Below are 17,856 nucleotides of genomic sequence, written 5' to 3' on the forward strand. Positions count from 1 at the left end.
CGTCCTCTTGTTCTCTCATTTCAAGTGTCAATTTACTCATTTCAGCACAGTCCATTATTTTTCAAATAACTTCTTCCTGTTTTGGTATTGTTTCATTTTTCCATTTTTTTGCAAATACGATTCTGGCTGCTGTTAACACGTTTACAATCAGATATTTTAAGTCTTTATTATAGACTTCTGGTATGATTCCCAATAAAAAGACCTCTGGTTTAAAGTCTATTTGTTTGTGTGTCGTTTTCTCATGCATTGCTACTTTTGTTGACGCTGGTTCATTTTTTTTTAAAGGAATGTTACTTTTTGCATTTTCAGAGATAAGGCTAGGCAATTTTACTTCCTCCACACTAGAGATTTCATCTCACCCACTAATGGTTGCAAAGAGTTAGGGTGGGAATCCCTCATAAAAATCACAATACTTTATTGTCATTTAATACATTTTATTGTATTTTTGTATTATATGGTATTTATAGTGTTTTTCAAACTTGGTCGCTTTGTGTGGCCATTCAAATTCCCAGAATTCCTCAAGAAGACTAGGGTGGCTGAGGAATTCTGGGAACTGAAGTCCCACACGTCTGAAAAGCGTCCACATTTTGAAAATCTAACCCTCCCGCAGAAAAGCAGGGGAGAGGAAAAAAAATCGCATGCGCAGAAGCGAAGACCGCGTTTTCGGCGCCACAGCGTCACGATCGAAAGGCGCGAATCTGAGCATGCGCCACGAGTTTCAGTTCCCCCCCCCCCCCCGCCACCTTTCCATTCTCCGCTCGCTCTATTCGATTTGAGTTTGCGCGCGGGGCACAAGAGGGAAAGGGGGGGAAATCATAGAGACGAGCGTCGGGGCGGGTATAGAGCGTCCGTTTCCGGCGCTTGGCGGAGTTTTGCTGCCGGGTGACGGCGAGTGACAGAAAGTGGTGGGGCAATGCCGGAGATCGAGATCCGACATGTGGTATCCGCGAGCAGCTCTGACACGGTAGCGCGGCTTCCACACGGGGGTCGGCGGCGGCAGCAGCAGCTTCCTGCTCGGGGAGCAAGGCAAAGGGGGGATGGGCCTGTTAAAGTTGTGGGGTGGAGGCAGCCATTGTGAGGCGGCGTGGCGGGGGGGTGGGTGGGCTATAAGGGCGGTGGGGCCTGGAAGAGCCTCCCGGTGGCTTCGGGGGAGGAGGGGAGGGGGGAAAAACCGTACAGACCGGGGTGGGTGTGTGGCTCCCAACCTTGGCCACTTTAAACCTGGGGGACTTCAACTCCCAGAATTCCCCAGCCAGCTGAGCTGGCTGTGGAATTCTGGGAGTTGAAGTCCACTCATCTTAAAGCGGCCAAGGTTGAGAAACATTGCTCTACTGCATTCCTCTTGGGAAGAAAAATAAATGAATGAGAGACCTTGGATTTGCAAGATGGAAACATAACATCTTGTTCTAAGATTCCCCCTGCTTTTTAAAAAGGGGGAGTCTTTTTTTCTTTAACTTTTTACCTTCCAAAGCTGAATGAACATGGTTAATGATACATGTGGCTGGAATAAAGGACTTGTATATTTCCTCCTCCTCCTCTCCTTCTCCTATCTTCTTTCTTCTTTCTATATAAAAATGGCTCTGTGTGTATATGTTCCAGCATAACTCTGGAATGCCTCCAGAAATTTCAACCAAACTTGGTACGCAGATAACTTACTCTCTGGAAACAAATACTGTGTGGGTAAGACACCCCTAGCCACCACTACCACCCCGCTGTTGTGCCTTAAAGTGGCTTCTATTGTACTGTGCTGTACAACAAAGCAAAACTAACTGGGGAATTCTGGGAGTTGAAATCTTCCAGGCTTTAAATGCCCAAGGTTGGTGACCCCTGGTTCAGGCAATGCAGCCCTACACTGGAAGAGGCCATGGTTGCGTTCCTTAATGATACCTAGACCAGACAAAAGTCAGAATGGCTACTTTGGGCTCCAATGTATTGGAGGGGGTAAGTGGGAACCCAGCCGTGGTTGTCAGGATGGATGGGGAAATCAACCATTGCCTTCAGCCCTAACCTGGATGATTGGTTTCAACAAAGGGGATTTTTCAAGAGGCAACTTGACTCAACTTCTCAAGCTTCTTGGATGAGAAGCGATGGGGCAATGAAACAACCGCTTCATAAGCACACGGCACAACATAGGAGAACAAACCCATCAGGATGAAGATTCGTCAATCCACCTGCAATTTAAAAGGCAGGCTGCTCTTTTGAAGGCAGCAAAGTCCACATTTTGGATAGGGAGGACCGCTGGTTTGAAAGTCGGGGAGGGGGGAATATGACCATCTATCTCCTGGTCTGCAACCTAGTCCTTTCAAGCAGTTCCAAGAAGGCTCCACACCCATTTGCACCCTAATGACACAGATAAATCCCCAGGTGAACTTAACGACTCGCTAAAAGGATGCAAATGACCAGCTGTCTGCAAGGTGTATAAATCCTTCCATTCCACACTATCCAATCAGAGCTGAAGAAGCTTCTTGGGTGAGAAGCAAAATGTCTTCAAAAGAAAAAAAACAAGGCAGTCCAGTTGCCTCTTGAAAAAGCACCTTTGGGAACAACCGTGACTTGGCTAGACTGAGAATCTCCATAGACATTTTAGCATCTGGGATGTAATAGGAACAAGCCATTGTGATTCCCTCAAACTGGTTTTAGGACTTGGTGTGTTGTGTTGACCTAACCAAAAACAGACAGAAAGGGGAAGAAAAAAAAGGGGGTCATAAGAGGGAAAAAAAGAATGTCTGCAAGTCGGAAGCACCAATTTTACCAGCTTGCCTTTTGGGGAATAGATAGCTTAGAACTCTCGTAATACAGGTAGTCCTTGACTTACATTATGCTGTGCTAGCATAACCCATTTGACTGAATTGGGTTTGGGATGATCCGTTTTGCCTGTTATGTGAAGTTAGGCCATTGCATTCCTGTAAGCCAGAATAGAGCTCAGTCGGGTTTCTCAACCTCGGCAACTTTTAAGACAGGGGTGTCCAAACTTGGGAACTTTAAGACTTGTGGACTTCAACTCCCATGGCTGGCTGGGGAATTCTGGGAGTTGGAAGTCCACAAGTCTTAAAGTTCCCAAGTTTGGACACCCCTGTTTTAAGATGTGTGGCTTCAATTTCCCAGAAGCTAGTGAAGGCATTCCGGGAATTAAAATCCACACAGTCCTAATGCTGCTGAGGTTGAGAAATGCCAGAAGAGAGCAACAATGCTTTCTGGTGTCTTTAAAGTTTGAAGTATGCTGTGTAAACCCAGTCTAAGACCATGGGGGAGGAGGAAAGGAAAACGGGATAAGGAGGAGGAAAGAAGGGATGTATGGATAGTAGGATTGTTTTCTTGCCCTGGATTTAGCCTCTTCTCTTCTCCCCAGACGCATTGTGCTGACAACCTGCTCAAGGCTGACACCTACCGCAAGTGGAAGGCTGCCCAGGCTGGGGAAAAGCAAGTCTCAGTCATATTACAAGTGAGTTTCTGCTAATCCCTTGGTAAGATCAGTCCCCAACACTTTCTGCAGTTGTTGTAATATTTGCAGTATGATAACTTGTTGTAAGCATATTTATAGTATAAGAGATGTGGGTGTATCAATTATAGTTCTTCAAACCCAAGCGATAGATAGATAGATAGATAGATAGATAGATAGATAGATAGATAGATAGATAGATAGATAGATACTGTAGATACATAGATACATAGATAGATACATAGATAGAGACAGACAGACAGAAGATAGAGAGAGAGAGAGATACTGTAGATAGATAGATAGATAGATAGATAGATAGATAGATAGATAGATAGATAGATAGATACTGTAGATAGATAGATAGATAGATAGATAGATAGATAGATAGATAGATAGATAGAGATAGATAGATAGATAGATAGATAGATAGATAGATAGATAGATAGATAGATAGATACTGTAGATAGATAGATAGATAGATACTGTAGATAGATAGATAGATAGATAGATAGATAGATAGATAGATAGATAGATAGATAGATAGATAGATAGATGTATATGTAAATGTATGTATCATCTCCATTTAACAACAACATAATCCCTTGTGGGGTGGAGTCTGGGCAACTGAATGGAACTAACAGAGTATTTTAATGGCCAGATGCCTTTCCTGTCGCCAATGTGGAATTTTGTTCAGCAGACATATTCTCAGTGTGCCCAGAGAGAGAGAAATATCTGCCGCTACCTAGGACTGAACACACAGCCTCCTGATTGTGAGACAAGAGCTCCCCCTCTAGGTTACCATACCACTCACATGTATATAATAGAAATAAATGCTTTTCAGGTAGCATTAGGAATTTTTTCATAATTCCCTTATTTAGTTAACCATGGTTCTGCAGGGCATTACTGGATACTCAGCCATCTACCAGTCTCTTCAAAATTAGCTACTGTTAAGATCTTAGCAAAAGCAGCAGCTGGAAGAGGAAAACCTTGCTGTCTTAGATAATAGCTGTCAGTCAAATTGGATGATAACAAGTTTGGTCCTGATTTAGCATAGTGTAATTTTATTTGCTGTTAGCGTGGCTCACATACATGGTTGGGGCATGTTTGGTTAACCCAGGGGTGTCCAAACTTGGGAACTTTAAGATTTGTGGACTTCAATTCACAAGTCTTAAAGTTCCCAAGTTTGGACACCCCTGGGTTAAACCAATATCTAGTTGTTAAGACCTGGGCCACTAGGATTCCTTTCCTGCATTTTCCACAATTCTCTTACTGTCCTCTCCTCCCCTCACAGTTTGAAAAAGAGGAGCAGATTCACAGCATTGATATTGGCAATGAAGGCTCCGCCTTTGTGGAAGTGCTGGCTGGTAGCTCTGCCTCCTCCAGTGAGCAGAATTATGAGGTGAGTGAACTTGGTGTTGTCCGAAAGTTGCCATCACAGCATGGAAGTGGTGTTTTTTGTTTGTTTGTGAGTCTTCAGTGAAGGGGCTTTGGTGTTACCGTATTTCCTTTGTTCCATTTGAATATGTACCGTCACAAATGGTAGGATTCCAGCAATGTAAACCAAACATCATTTGAATACAGGTGTGTGTGTGTGTGTGTGTGGCTTCACACAGGCTGACTGCTTAGCAGTTTAGGCAAAAGACTAGAGCAGTGGTGTTAAACGTGTGGCCCACGGGCCGGATGCCTACCCCCATTTTAGCGAAGGGGGGGGGAAGCTGCGATATGTCATGTGTCGACAACATGTTGTCGCGAGTTTGACACCCCTGCACTAGAGGCACAAGAGGGGACCTTGCTTTCCCCCTGTGTTTATTGTCCGTGTCGTGATTTTTCCTGTGTGTGACTTTCCCTCAAGAGCCCCAATTCTGATTTGATGTTCTGTTGCTTTGCTCTCAAAGCAGTTTGGGGAGGCCTTCTGGATTAAGACTGGAATTTAGTTGAGCAATGTGTTTTGAAAAAAAGCTGAGTCTCTCGATCTCCACTGTAGTCCTTTCCATTCCACCCCAGGTGCTGTTGGTCACATCCTCCTTCATGTCTCCCTCAGAGAGCAAGACTAGCACCAACCTGAACAGAGTCCGTATGTTTGGGCCAGAGAAACTGGTGAAGGCTACAGCTGAGAAGAAGTGGGACCGAGTTAAGATTGTTTGCACCCAGCCATATACCAAGGTTTATATTTTTGGAAAACAAAACAGATGGGATGCTGGCAGGAGTCTGCCTTGGACTCCTGCATTTATTTCCTCCTCAGAGTCTTGATAAGGAGCTGGTACTTTAGCAACTCTTCTGTTTAGTATCTATCAAATGGGTCCCATGCCTCCTTATAACTGCCTTTCAAAGATGAGAGAGTCACCATTTTGTATATGAGGAAAAAAGTTGATCTCAGGCAGTTTTGATGATTACCTGGCAAACAAGTTGTAAATATGAATTCCTTCTAAATGGGACCCCAAATTTCTGGGTATTGACCTGGATGTTCACAATTATGCCTTTTCTAAATGAAGGTCTATAGATAGCTGGACGAGTTAAAATCTAAGTAGTTTTTATAGCCTTATTTTGTGAATGTTTACTCAGAAATAAAGCTTGTTGGCTTCAGTGAGACTGATTCCCAAGTTTATAAACATTGAATCGCAACTTTACTAATGGGGTAACTTCTCTCAAAAGAGCACTTAAACTCTAGCATAAAAAAAGGTAACAGTTATTAGCCATTTATATTAAAATTATCTCTAAGGCAGATGTGTCAAACATGCAGCCCTCAGGCAGGATCTGGACCCAGAGTCATCCCGCAGGGCCATCTTTGGAGACAGCGAGGGACCGGCCCATGCTGCCCTGGACACGCCCACACAGCCGTGATGACCAGGCCACGCCCACCCCAGCTCCCGAGGTCAAACAACATCTTGATATGGCAGCAATGGGATGGAGTTTGACACCTGCCCTAAGGGATGATAGGAAGAGAAAATTGCAAGCCCTTCCTATTGGCTAAGCCCTAAGCCCGCCAGGGAACTTTCCAGATTTCAGATTTCTTTGGAGCTGGGACTTGTAGAAGCTGAACTCTCTATCCTTGCGTATGTCCCCCGAGAAGGCTATAGTAATGCTAGTCTTGTTTGTTTCTAACATTGATTAGCTACTCGTAGATTTATCTGCCTTCTGTTATAAAGCTGGTTTGTGTCCCACCTCCGTAGAGAATGTGGTCTGTCTTTAGAATGACAATTGCTTATGGCTGCCTGATTTGCCCAAATCTGAATCCTCTTAACTTCTTTCTTCAGTCTCTGGCTTATGGCCTTTCCTTCGTGAAGTTCCATTCTCCTCCGGACAGCAGCGAAACACATTCCAAAGCGGCTTCACCGGTGAGCATCACCTTGAATTACGTGATCCTTTCCAACATCTGGGGTCCTGTATTTTACCCCACTTCTTTAAAATCTGAGTATCTTGTTCTCTTTTTGTTCCACCTGCATCAGAAGGTCACCAAATTGGGCCAGTTTAAAGTGAAGGAGGACGACAGCAATTCCATCTCTCTGAAACCTGGTGCTCTCTTTTTCAGCCGTGCCAGTAAACCCCTGGTCTCCCCTCCTAAAGGTAATTCTCACAAGTTTTTTTTTCCCCCCTACCTAATAGTCATTGGAGATCACATTTATTATTTATCATTCAGCCAACAGGAGGCCATAGTCTTTCTCTGTTGTGACTTAGAGGTTGATATATGAGATTTTGCCCTTGCAATGATCTATCAATATTAATTGCTTTTATCAAATAGAATCTGATAAAGTGAGAGCTTATTTTTTAATTATGCAATTTAATTATTTTTTATTATGCAATTTCCTTTGTTATCTATAACATTTCCATATGCAACAATGGCAGTGTACTGTCAGGGTACAATCTCTTTTAAATACAGATAATAAATCTTATACACATAATAGTTGCAACCATTGTTCTCAAAAGTCTATTCACCATGATCTTCACTTATCCTTGTTAAACATTTTCTGTTATTTAATTAAACACTCTGTTCAGTTTTGTCGATAATAATTAATAATATCAAACTTTACAAATGTCATATTTGTAACTATTATCTTCCAAGTCTGTTACTCATGTTTACTTATCCCAATTATTCAATATTCATTAATTACACATTTATTTCATTTTTATTTACATATCCTTGATTTTAAATTTCTAACTTCTGCTTCTATGTTCTAACCATTGATAGAATAATTCCCAAATTAAAAAGTATTTTGTTTCCTCCTTATCCTTAATTTTCAATATTAATCTATCCGTTTCAGCACATTCTAATATTTTCTTTATTACGTTCTCCTCTGTAGGTATATTTTCATTTTTTTCAATTTTGTGAATACGCAATTCGTGCTGCTGTTAGCACATGTAAAATTAAATGTGTTTCTTTTATAAAATGAGGTCTGTTACTTTCTTTGTTTGGTTGTTTTTGAAATGAAACTGGTTTTTCAGCGGAAAGTGTCCATTCTAACGCTTTATCTGCCCTTTGGCGTTCGCAGGGTTTTCTGCATGTATGGATATCCACATTGAGACTAGAAACTGATGATGATGATAATAATTATTATTCTTGTAGCATCTCAGAATGACCAGCCTTCCCCCAGTTATGCTGCTGCCTCCCTACAGACCAACAGATCTCTTTCTCCAGACTCTTCACCATCAGCGGTGGAAAAGCCCACCACCAAAACCTCACCCAAGGTAAGGGAGAGGAAACAGAAGCCACACGGGTGGGCAAAAGTGGTTGCACTTCAACCTTCTTCCTCTCTCTAATTTGCTGAGAAACAAAAATAAATTCCTTATTTAATGGCCACTAATTTGGCAACCGAACAAGTATTGCTTATGACTGGTCCTCCTAGCTGCAACCGTTAACAGCATCACCACACTCATGTGATTGTGATCTGACTGCTCAACAACTGGCTTGGAGGAATCACATTCTTGCAGCATCCTGTGCTCATGTGATCTCTGTTTGCAACCTTCACAGTCAGCACCGTTGTATGAATTATTTAATGATGGCAACTAGAAGTGAAGGAACTGTCATCATAAGTTGGTATGGTCTTACGATGACGTGTTTTTGTGGCCGTGTCACTTAGCGACCGGAATTCTGTTCCCAGTTACTGTTGTCAAGAAAGGACTATTGTACTTCCACTCCACAATCTTACTATGTTGCCTCTCTAGGCACATGTGCAAGGTTCATTCATGGACCAGAGCAGCATTATGGGTCCTAGAGTTATTTGCAGCCAATCTTTTTCTTTTTTTAAAATAGAATTTATTTTTATTTTCAAAACAAACACAACACATAAAATCTTCCTTCTTTACATACTGTAGAAAGTGTATCAGTTGGTTGCAAAAGGCTTTCGTGCATCTCTTCCACAGTCATCAAGCATAATTCATATTAACTCAAGTATTTTAACTCAAATATTTATACATGTTACCCTTATACCCCCATTTTTATTTGACTATAATTATTTAAACATCCATCATAAAACATACCAAGATTTAATACATAACCGCATACTGGCATTTCATTTAATATTTCTAAAATCCTCCAATAACATTGAATCCTTAAGTCCTATTCTAGCTAAACATCCATAATATTTAATAACAAACTTTTCTAATCCTCCTTTCCAAATCACTGTTGGCAATTTTCATCTAGTTTCCTTATATTATAATCATACATATATATAGGTTGTCATCATTATCCCTCCTTTATTTGACTATATCCTGTATCATTTTCCCCCTAATAATCAAAGCTTAACTGTATCTAACTTAATTCTTTTTTTTTATTAACTTTTGTATATAATCCAAAAGGATTTCTAATCTTCCTTTCATGGGTACCGTTCAATATTCATATCCAATTATTACTTATCATAACACTACACATTGTATACATTATTATCATTATCGATTATTTATTTAATTATATATTTGCCGCCAATCTTAAAGGACCCTTAAGCCTATATTTGTCTTAGAAGTAAATCCAGTGAAGTTGGGAGAACCTTCTGTATTTTAGGATTAGTTGCAGCCTTAAGCTTTCTTGTCTTTGCAGGAACCCACCCCAGTCAAAAGGAAGTTTGAGCTCAGCAAAGAAAACGCTGGCCTCTCGTCTGCAACCAAGAAAGCGAACCCTGATAAGTCCCGCGTTACACAGCCACCTTCCAAAAAACACAAAGGTGCGTGAAGAAAGGGGGAAACTTGCAAGTTGGAAACTCCAGGCAGTACAGAACATTTTTAAAAATTCATCTATTTATTTAATAGTCAGTTTGCGTGGTTGACCGTCTCAACAAGTGTTCCTGAGTGGCAAACAATATTAAGATAAAAGAAAAGTAGTTTTACAAGCAACAGCCCTGAACCCAAATGTTTTCAGCACGTTACTTTATTATTATGTGCCACGGTGGCGCAGTGGCTACTTCCGCTGGTTCCACCACAAAACCGCGTTCGACTAAAGCGCGCTCGACGAAACCGCGTACCTGACGTCATCACAGCGCGACGAAAAAAGCATGCTGTGAGCGCTAAAGCTAAAATTAACCCCTAAACCTAAACCTAACCCCCCGAAACCTAACCCTAAACCTAACCCTAAACCTAACCCTAACCCTTAACCTAACCCTAACCCTTAACCTAACCCTAACCCTAAACCTAACCCTTACTTTAACTTGAATCGGCTTGCTTTCAAAGCGCTTTTTAAAGCGCCCTTTTTTCTCCGTGGTCGCTGTTGTCGCGCTGCTGATGACGTCAGCGACGCGCTTTAATCGGGCGCGCTTTACTGGACCGCGGTTTTGTCGTGCCACGCTTCCGCTGCCTGCTGGCTGCCTGCAATTTGGCAGTTTGAATCTCACCAGGCTCAAGGTTGGACTCACCCTTCCATCCTTCCGAGGGAGGTCAAATGAGGACCCAGATTACTGGGGGCAAGAGGCTGACCCTGTAAACTGTTTAGAGAGGGCTGTAAAGCCCTGTGAAGCGGTATGTAAGTCACAGTGCTAGTGGGATTGCTATTATTACTATTATATCTTTATTAAGTTCCAGAGTCAATGTTAAAATGCAACATAAAAGGAAGCAGCGAAACAAATTTTAAAAAATGGCCAAAAAAAATTACATCAAGCAAATTAGTTCGATATAAATATTTTTGAGCACATCAGTTTTTTGAAGTTGGATTTCTAAGCACCGACTGTTACTCTTACAGGCTGGGTAATTTTACATCAGAGAACGAGCAACGATTCGGGCTTGCCTCCTCCACCTTACCTAACCTTTGCCTTTTGTTTTTGTTGATTTGCAGTTTCTCCCTCCCCGTCTCCTCCCCAGAAGATGCTGCCTTTGAAAAAAGCTCTTCCCACCCAGCCTTCAGAGGAGGCAGCAGCCAACGGGTCCTTCCAGCAACTCCTACAGGGTACCGTCTTCGTGCTGAGCGGCTTCCAGAACCCCTTCCGCTCTGAATTGAGGGACAAGGCCTTGGAGATGGGGGCCAAGTACCGTCCAGACTGGACCCCTGACAGCACTCACCTCATGTAGGTGTCTGGTACCCAGTGGATCTACCTTCCTAAAACGTGTGGTTTCCCCCCCCCCCCTCCCATTCCCTAAAGGTTAAGGCATTCCAACCTTGAATGCTCTTGTTCTGACCTAAGCTTCCCCAAACCGCGAAGCAGACTCCTTGTCCCAACAAAAAACCCCTTTTAAAATTAAGTTACTGTGAATTCTGCTCATTCACATCCAGCAAAGTCTTTCAAGGGTGAATTTACAGCCACAGACCTTATCTGGCTTGGAGAGCTGACAGGCCGATATCTGCAAAACGTGGCAAGGAGTCTCGGAGAGTCACGAACCAATTAAACGAACTAATTTTCTCCTGCAAACTCCACTCCCCTTTCGCTCCTCTTTTATTTCCTCTGGGAGGGGCCATTCATCGTCCACCTGTGGCCTTACTCCCAAGTCGACCCCTGTTCTTTAGCTGTTCCCTTCATCTGGCAACTCTGTGCATGCGCACATGGAACAGGCTCCAGTTGTTCTTCTGCCCCACCGATGTCTGAGTCTGAAGGCAGCTGATAACTGGCAAACGGCCCTGGTCCCCTCTCTGCCTCCGACACAGAGCCCTCATCAGAGCCTTCCCCAGACTCCAGGACTGGCCCTTGTTCCTCCCCAACCTCCTCACTGTCTGGGTCTACCACCAGCTCCACTGGCCCCTGGTGGGCCATAACAGCTGTACTTAGGGAGCCCAAGACCTCACCTTTCTTTCTGGCAAAACAAGAACTCAAAGAGACCCATAATTTTGCTAGGATCTATAACAACTCGCCATGGCCAACTGTAATATCAAGTTACATTAATATCGAAGAAATAGTGGAATAGAATAATTAAAAAAAAAGATTTTTAAAATACTGACAAAGAAGAGTCAAAATGAAATTTGAATGTATTGGGATTGGCCCAAATTCACCAGCGTGCTTTCATGCCTAAAGTAGGACTAGAAATCCCAGTCTCCTGGTTTCTTCCCTGGTGCCTTCACCGCTAGACCAAGCTGGCTGGTTTCCTACTGGTGCCTGATAGATTGCAATGGATCCCTTAGTGCTGAGTGACTCTGTTTTTCCTTCTAGCTGTGCCTTTGCCAACACCCCCAAATACAGCCAGGTGAAAGGGCTCGGGGGCACCATTGTACGGAAAGAATGGATCCTGGACTGTCACCGGACACGTCGGCGCTTGCCCTGCAAAAGGTGAGCTGTCAAGAGGAACAGGAGCTGGGTGGGTTTTTTACTCTGTCTTCATTTCAGACTGTAACTCGCAGGTTCCCTTTCCTAGGTACCTGATGGGTGGCCCCGACTCGTCCAGCAGCGAGCAGGAAGAGGAGAGTGAGGAGGAGGTCCCAGCTCCGCCTCGCAGACCTTTGACTCCTCAACAGGTAGGTTAGATTGTGTCAGCGTTCCAAGTGTCATGTAGAATTAAATCAGAGTCCAAGGCAAAACGATCCTTAAAGTTCCAATTTAATAAATCAGGCATGTTAGCACATCTGTGTAAATCCCAATTCTGGAAATTACATCAGAATCCCACCCAGTTAAAAGTTCATGATCTTGTCCCCACACCCACAGCTACGAAAGACAGCTGGGTCACTTTGGGCCAATCACCAGGATACTCTGAGTTGTAGTCTCACTTTAGCCATGAAAGACAGCATGGTCCAGTCACTTCCTTTCAGCCCAACTGACCAATAGGAGTTGTTATTCTGGTGAAAAATAGGAGGAGGAAGGTGTGCTGGATATGTTCACTGTCTTGAGTTAACGATAGAGATAATTAAAGTGGAATATAAATCAATTGAAAAATTAACAAATATCAGTATTTAATGACCAAGAAATGTTCAAAAATTTGCTGTAGTAAGTTTGCCTTCCTCTGTCATTGAATCCTGTCTTTGCCAGAGAGCCAGTGTGCCCAGCCCCAACCACAAAGTTAAGCCTGCCACCAGCCCCAAAGTAACGCAGGCGGTGCCACCAAGAGTGTCTTCCGGGGAGGAAGAGGAGGAGCCCACCACCTCTCAGAACAGCAACATCCACAACAATTCCAGGGCATCCAGCGGGGATGAGAAATTTACAGGTAGAGCTGATCATAATTTGGGAATGCAGGGGAACATTGCTCACACAGAATCCTTCACTGGTAGGCGTGGGGCTGGTGGTGGGTGGTGCAGGTGTGGTTGAAACCAAGATTCAGATGCCACTCCATCCACCTTGTAGAGATTGGTTTTTAAAAAAAAAAAGTAAAATAGTCAATATTTATTTATATCAGTAAAGGTATATATGTTGGGAAGATATCAGGAATGTTTGTATATATGTGTATGTATGTACAGTATATGTGTGTGTGTGTATAAATAAAAGCCAAATACCACTCACTCATGAAATCCCCAGAATTGTAACATGTATCAATGCTAAGGAGTTAGATGTTCTACTCCCCCTCCCCATCTGAAAGGAACTCTGTTCCAACTGCCAGTTGCCTTATATGGGCGTGGCCAGCGCATGACTCGTCCAGCCTGTGGGCTGGGAGTTTAGACATTCTACTCCCTCTCCCCACCTGAAAAGAACTCTGTTCCAACTGCCAGTTGCCTTATATGAACACGCTCTGATACTAAGGATTTACACATTCTACATTAATTTTCAAGCTTTAAGTGTCAATGTATCAAGCCCGATCACACCTTCCAGACTCATGGCTCTGATTTAATCGAATAACCTTGTGGGGATTGTTGAAGGGGTTAATGAAGGATTCTTGCCTCTCTGGGACAGCTAATCAGCCATCCTCTGTCCACCAGTGATCAGAACAGTTTACCCGGCAGTTTGACAGTGGGAATCTAAAAGAAATGGCTGATGCTTCCTTTCTGCCTTCCTGCCACCTCTTAGGTCTTCAAGACAACGGAGACGAAGGGTCAGGTGACACTGACGACGAGTTAAGGAGGTTGGTCCAAGTGATACCTGTCGTATTGACCCTTCCTGTGTGGACTGCATCACTGAATAACTGAACCGGAGCTTGCCGTTTAGATTCTATGGGTTTGAAGCCTGGAGGCCTTTGGTGGTTTGTGGTGGATCCTTTCCCAAAGCTGATTCCGTGTCTCCTCTGGCTTAGAGTCGAAGAGGAACACCGCAAAAAGCAGCAAGGCGGACGGAGGATAGTTCCAGAACCGGACAACGATCCCTATGCTGGTTCCACTGATGAGAACACAGATGTTGAGGAACAAGTGAAGCCAGATCAGCCGATCCCAGAACTTCCAGGTTTGTTCAAACCGATCTCAAGTTTGGTATTTCTTTTGCTTTGTTTTTTTCTTAATTGAAGTTCCAATCTGTAGGATCATTAGTCCATTAAAGGTAACAGTTCCCCTCGCACATACGTGCTAGTCGTTCCTGACTCTAGGGGGCGGTGCTCATCTCCGTTTCAAAGCTAAAGAGCCAGCGGCTGTCCGGAGACGTCTCCGTGGTCATGTGGCCGGCATGACTAAACGCCGAAGTCGCATGGAACACTGTTAACTTCCCACCAAAGGTGGTTCCTATTTTTCTACTTGCATTTTTACGTGCTTTCGAACTGCTAGGTTGGCAGAAGCTGGGACAAGTAACGGGAGCCCACTCCGTTACGCAGCGCTAGAGATTCGAACCGCCGAGCTGCCAACCTTTCCGATCGACAAGCTCAGAGTCTTAGCCACTGAGCCACCACATCCCTTTAGTCCATTATTCTTTAGCTAAATAATCAGTATCTAATACAGGGCACCCTTGACTTACGACCACAGTTGCGGCTGTAACTTCCATTGCTAAGGGGTGCAATTTTTAAGTGAGGTGGGCTGAGAGAGAGTGACTGGCCCAAAGTCACCCAGTTGGCTTTTGTGGCTGACGCAGGACTAGAACTCACTGCTTCCTGGTCTCTAGCCTGCTGCCTTAAACCACTAGATGAAACTGGCTGAATGATTAGAGAACGAATGGGTACCTTGGGGTTGTCCCGTTCTTCATTCCATTTCTCCAGGGATCTTTGCTTTTCCTTTCCAGATCTGTTTGTGGGCAAATGCTTCTTCCTTTATGGTGAATTCCCTTCTCAGGAACGACGCCTCTTGAATCGCTACATCATAGCTTTTAACGGGTGAGGTTTTAAGAGAATATTACTGTAGAGCTCTCCCAGGGTTTAAATATGATGCTGCATTATAACTGTAGAAGGTCGCATGTGTTTGTGTGTGTGTATATGTATGTATAGTGTGTGTATATACATGTCAAACATTATATATACATGATGCTGAATTATAACTGTAGAACTGTATATAATTATAACTGGTATGCCCAAATATGGGAGGGAGCATGCTGCTTCCCTTTTCTGTCTATCAGCTCACTCTGGGAGCCATCCAGGCAGAAAGCCATTTTTTTTATGTTGCCTTGTTACATCTGTGTTGCAATACAGTATCTATCTATCTATTTATCTATCTATCTATCTATCTATCTATCTATCTATCTATCTATCTATCTATCTATTATCCATCTATCTGCTTTGACAGTTTGAGTGAAGAGTTGATTATAGATTAAATTACATTACATTAGATGATAGATAGATAGATAGATAGACAGACAGACAGACAGACAGATGAGAGAGAGAGAGAGAGAGAGAGAGAGAGAGAGAGAGAGAGAGATAATGTAATCAACTGTTCGCCCAAACTCGTTTGTGTGTGTGTACAATATATATGCATCTTTGCATACTCTTAATTCCCAACGGGCTGCGGACTTCTACCGGTCCGTGGACCAGGAGTTGAGGACTCCTGCCTTAGACAATTCCTTGTCTCTAGAAAAGAAGAAAACTCTCTAAAGACTGCACATTTTGACTTCTTGCAGGGAAGTGGAGGACTACATGAACGAGCGTGTAAACTATGTGATTACGGCTCAAGAATGGGACGACACATTTGACGAGGTGAGCTGGGAACTTCAGGCTTCGGGGAAACCAGTCCAGAAGGACAGATCTTTAAACCATTTCACAAGACTGATAGGAACACGCAGGCATTCTGAAGACCTTTGAGGAATGGTCAAATTTACATTGAGCAGTCTTCTGGCAACTAGGAACTGCACTAATGACAGGAGCAAAGAATCAAGATGATACGTTAAATTGCATTTCAGAATCTGTCAGAAATGGGGTACGGGGCTTTGACTAGATGGCCTCCAAGGTCCCTTCCAACCCTGTTAATCTGTAAAAACCCCTGGGAAGTTTTTACGCAAGAACCTAGTCAGTGCTAAATTGGCACCAGATAAAGGTCAATGAAATAGTTGAAAGGAGAAAAGTGAATGAGATGGTGACCAGTGGGGGAGGATTTTGGAGGACTCCTCTTTCATTGAACAAATTGGAAGAGGCACAAAAGGTCATACCATTGCACTGCACTATAGCGTTCCTCAACCTTGGGAACTTTAAGGTGGGGCAGACTTCAACACCAGCAGAGGAATTCTGGGAGTTGAAGTTTCAAGGATGAGAAGCACTGCCCTACTAGCCCTGAGTTGGTGCATGAAAAATATTAATTTGAATGCTGGTGTTAGCCAGCTTCAACAGGGAGTGGCCTAGAGATGGCACTCTTGCCTCCCAATCAGGAGGCTGTGAGTTCAATCCTAAGTAGAGGCAGCTATTTCTTTCTCTGGGCACAATGAGAATATAGCTGCTGAATGTAACTCCGCATTGGCAACAGGAAAGGCATCTGGCCAGTAAACACTCAGCTCCATTCGGTTGCCCAGATTCCACCCTGCAAGAGATTATGGTTTCATTAAAAGATTATTGTGGTGGTGGATTAGCAAACTCTCTATCTACAAATAGGCTGGGTTCTGCCACTATGAGCATCTCCTAGACTGTTGATGGCCTCTTTCCTTACTTTTGGCTTCAGGCCCTGAATGAGAACCCCAACCTTTCCTTCGTGCGTCCCCGTTGGATCTACAACTGCAATGACCGGCAGAAGATGATCCCCCACCAGCCGTACGTCGTGGTGCCGCGAGTGTAGGAGAAGCCCTGCTGGAGTTTGTATATAATGTATATTCGTCTCTTTTGGGGGGGGGAAGACCCTTTGCCTCCTGGCTAGTTGAAACGGGGCAATTCCCGTTGGGAGAAACAGCCTTCCTTGGGAGCCCTCCAACCTTGGGGGTGGTTTGGATGGTCTTTGGTTGAGTTTTTTTTTTCTTCCCCTACCCAGTTCCACCAGATCATGTCGGAAGCCGGTCCGCTTTTGGAAAACAATGCTTGCTGCGGGCTGCTCTGGGACAGCGCTAGGATCCTCTTATCTTCCAGGAGGGAGGAAGGGTCTCCCTCAAAATTAGAGCCCAGGAGTTCAACAAAGGCAAAAAGTTAAATGTACAGAGACAAATTCACAAGCCTTTGTCATTTCTTGCCCTTCTCACAACTCACTTAGCACTGGTGGTCCCTTTTCTTTGTCTTATGGGGATGCATTACGGCTGAGCATCTTTGCCTCTCCCTACGGAAATCTCTTTTCTACGTAGCGGCAAACTATTGTTTTCCTAGCAAGGAAGTTTGGGGTTTCACAAAAGAAGGAAAAAACTGTCCCATTTTTTTTCACCCGGGGTGGTTCCAGTTTCACGGTAGTACAGATGGGGCTTGTCCCCATCATTGGGGTGTAGGTAACCCCAATCCCCATCATTGGGGTGTAGGTACCCCAATCCCCATCATTGGGGTGTAGTACCCCAATCATTGGGGTGTAGGTCTCAAGTTGATTGTACCATCTGCAGACCAAGCCAACCTCATTTTTTAAAATGAAGAGATCGACAAATCACATTCATGCCTTCCATGGGCACATTTTTCAGAAAAAGGGGGGAAAAAACCCACCCAGGAAAAAATGGCAACCAATAACCAATCCTGGCTTGTGTTGACAAATGCCCTTTTCTGATTAGAAGTGTTACCTACGGGCTCCGTCAGCTAAGTCAACACTTTCCCTGACCAATTATTCTAAGAGTAGGGTGTTTGGCGTA

At 43.7% G+C, this 17,856-nt stretch overlaps 1 protein-coding gene across 3 annotated transcripts; it reads left to right on the forward strand.

Moving 5' to 3' along the window:
- Positions 1-849: 849 nt before the first annotated feature.
- Positions 850-17,686, forward strand: XRCC1 (X-ray repair cross complementing 1). 3 transcript variants are annotated; one of them, XR_004256279.1, is made up of 18 exons: positions 850-964; positions 3,350-3,442; positions 4,731-4,838; positions 5,444-5,602; positions 6,694-6,774; positions 6,886-7,003; positions 8,001-8,122; positions 9,471-9,594; positions 10,695-10,923; positions 11,998-12,114; positions 12,200-12,299; positions 12,808-12,982; positions 13,777-13,831; positions 14,000-14,145; positions 14,908-14,998; positions 15,736-15,811; positions 16,764-17,508; positions 17,539-17,686. XR_004256279.1 is itself a non-coding variant. In XM_032228083.1 (18 exons), the coding sequence occupies exons 1-17, from the start codon at positions 914-916 to the stop codon at positions 16,875-16,877; spliced, it is 1,959 nt and encodes a 652-aa protein (XP_032083974.1). In that variant the 5' UTR covers positions 850-913; the 3' UTR covers positions 16,878-16,893; positions 17,067-17,686. The 3 variants fall into 3 exon arrangements, 2 of the variants coding, with proteins under 2 accessions (XP_032083974.1, XP_032083973.1); XM_032228083.1 differs by having other exon boundaries at positions 16,764-16,893; positions 17,067-17,686; XM_032228082.1 differs by having other exon boundaries at positions 16,764-17,686.
- Positions 17,687-17,856: the final 170 nt, after the last annotated feature.

The sequence above is a fragment of the Thamnophis elegans genome, chromosome 12 (genome assembly GCF_009769535.1).
Source record: "Thamnophis elegans isolate rThaEle1 chromosome 12, rThaEle1.pri, whole genome shotgun sequence".
NCBI classification, from domain to species: Eukaryota; Metazoa; Chordata; class Lepidosauria; order Squamata; family Colubridae; genus Thamnophis; species Thamnophis elegans.

Coding starts and splice junctions, on each gene's coding strand:
- XRCC1 (XM_032228082.1), top strand. CDS start 914: ATGCCGGAGATCGAGATCCGACATGTGGTATCCGCGAGCAGCTCTGAC. Junction 5,603..6,693: donor GCACCCAGCCATATACCAAG/GTTTATATTTTT, acceptor TTCTTTCTTCAG/TCTCTGGCTTATGGCCTTTC. Junction 14,146..14,907: donor GCCGATCCCAGAACTTCCAG/GTTTGTTCAAAC, acceptor TTTCCTTTCCAG/ATCTGTTTGTGGGCAAATGC.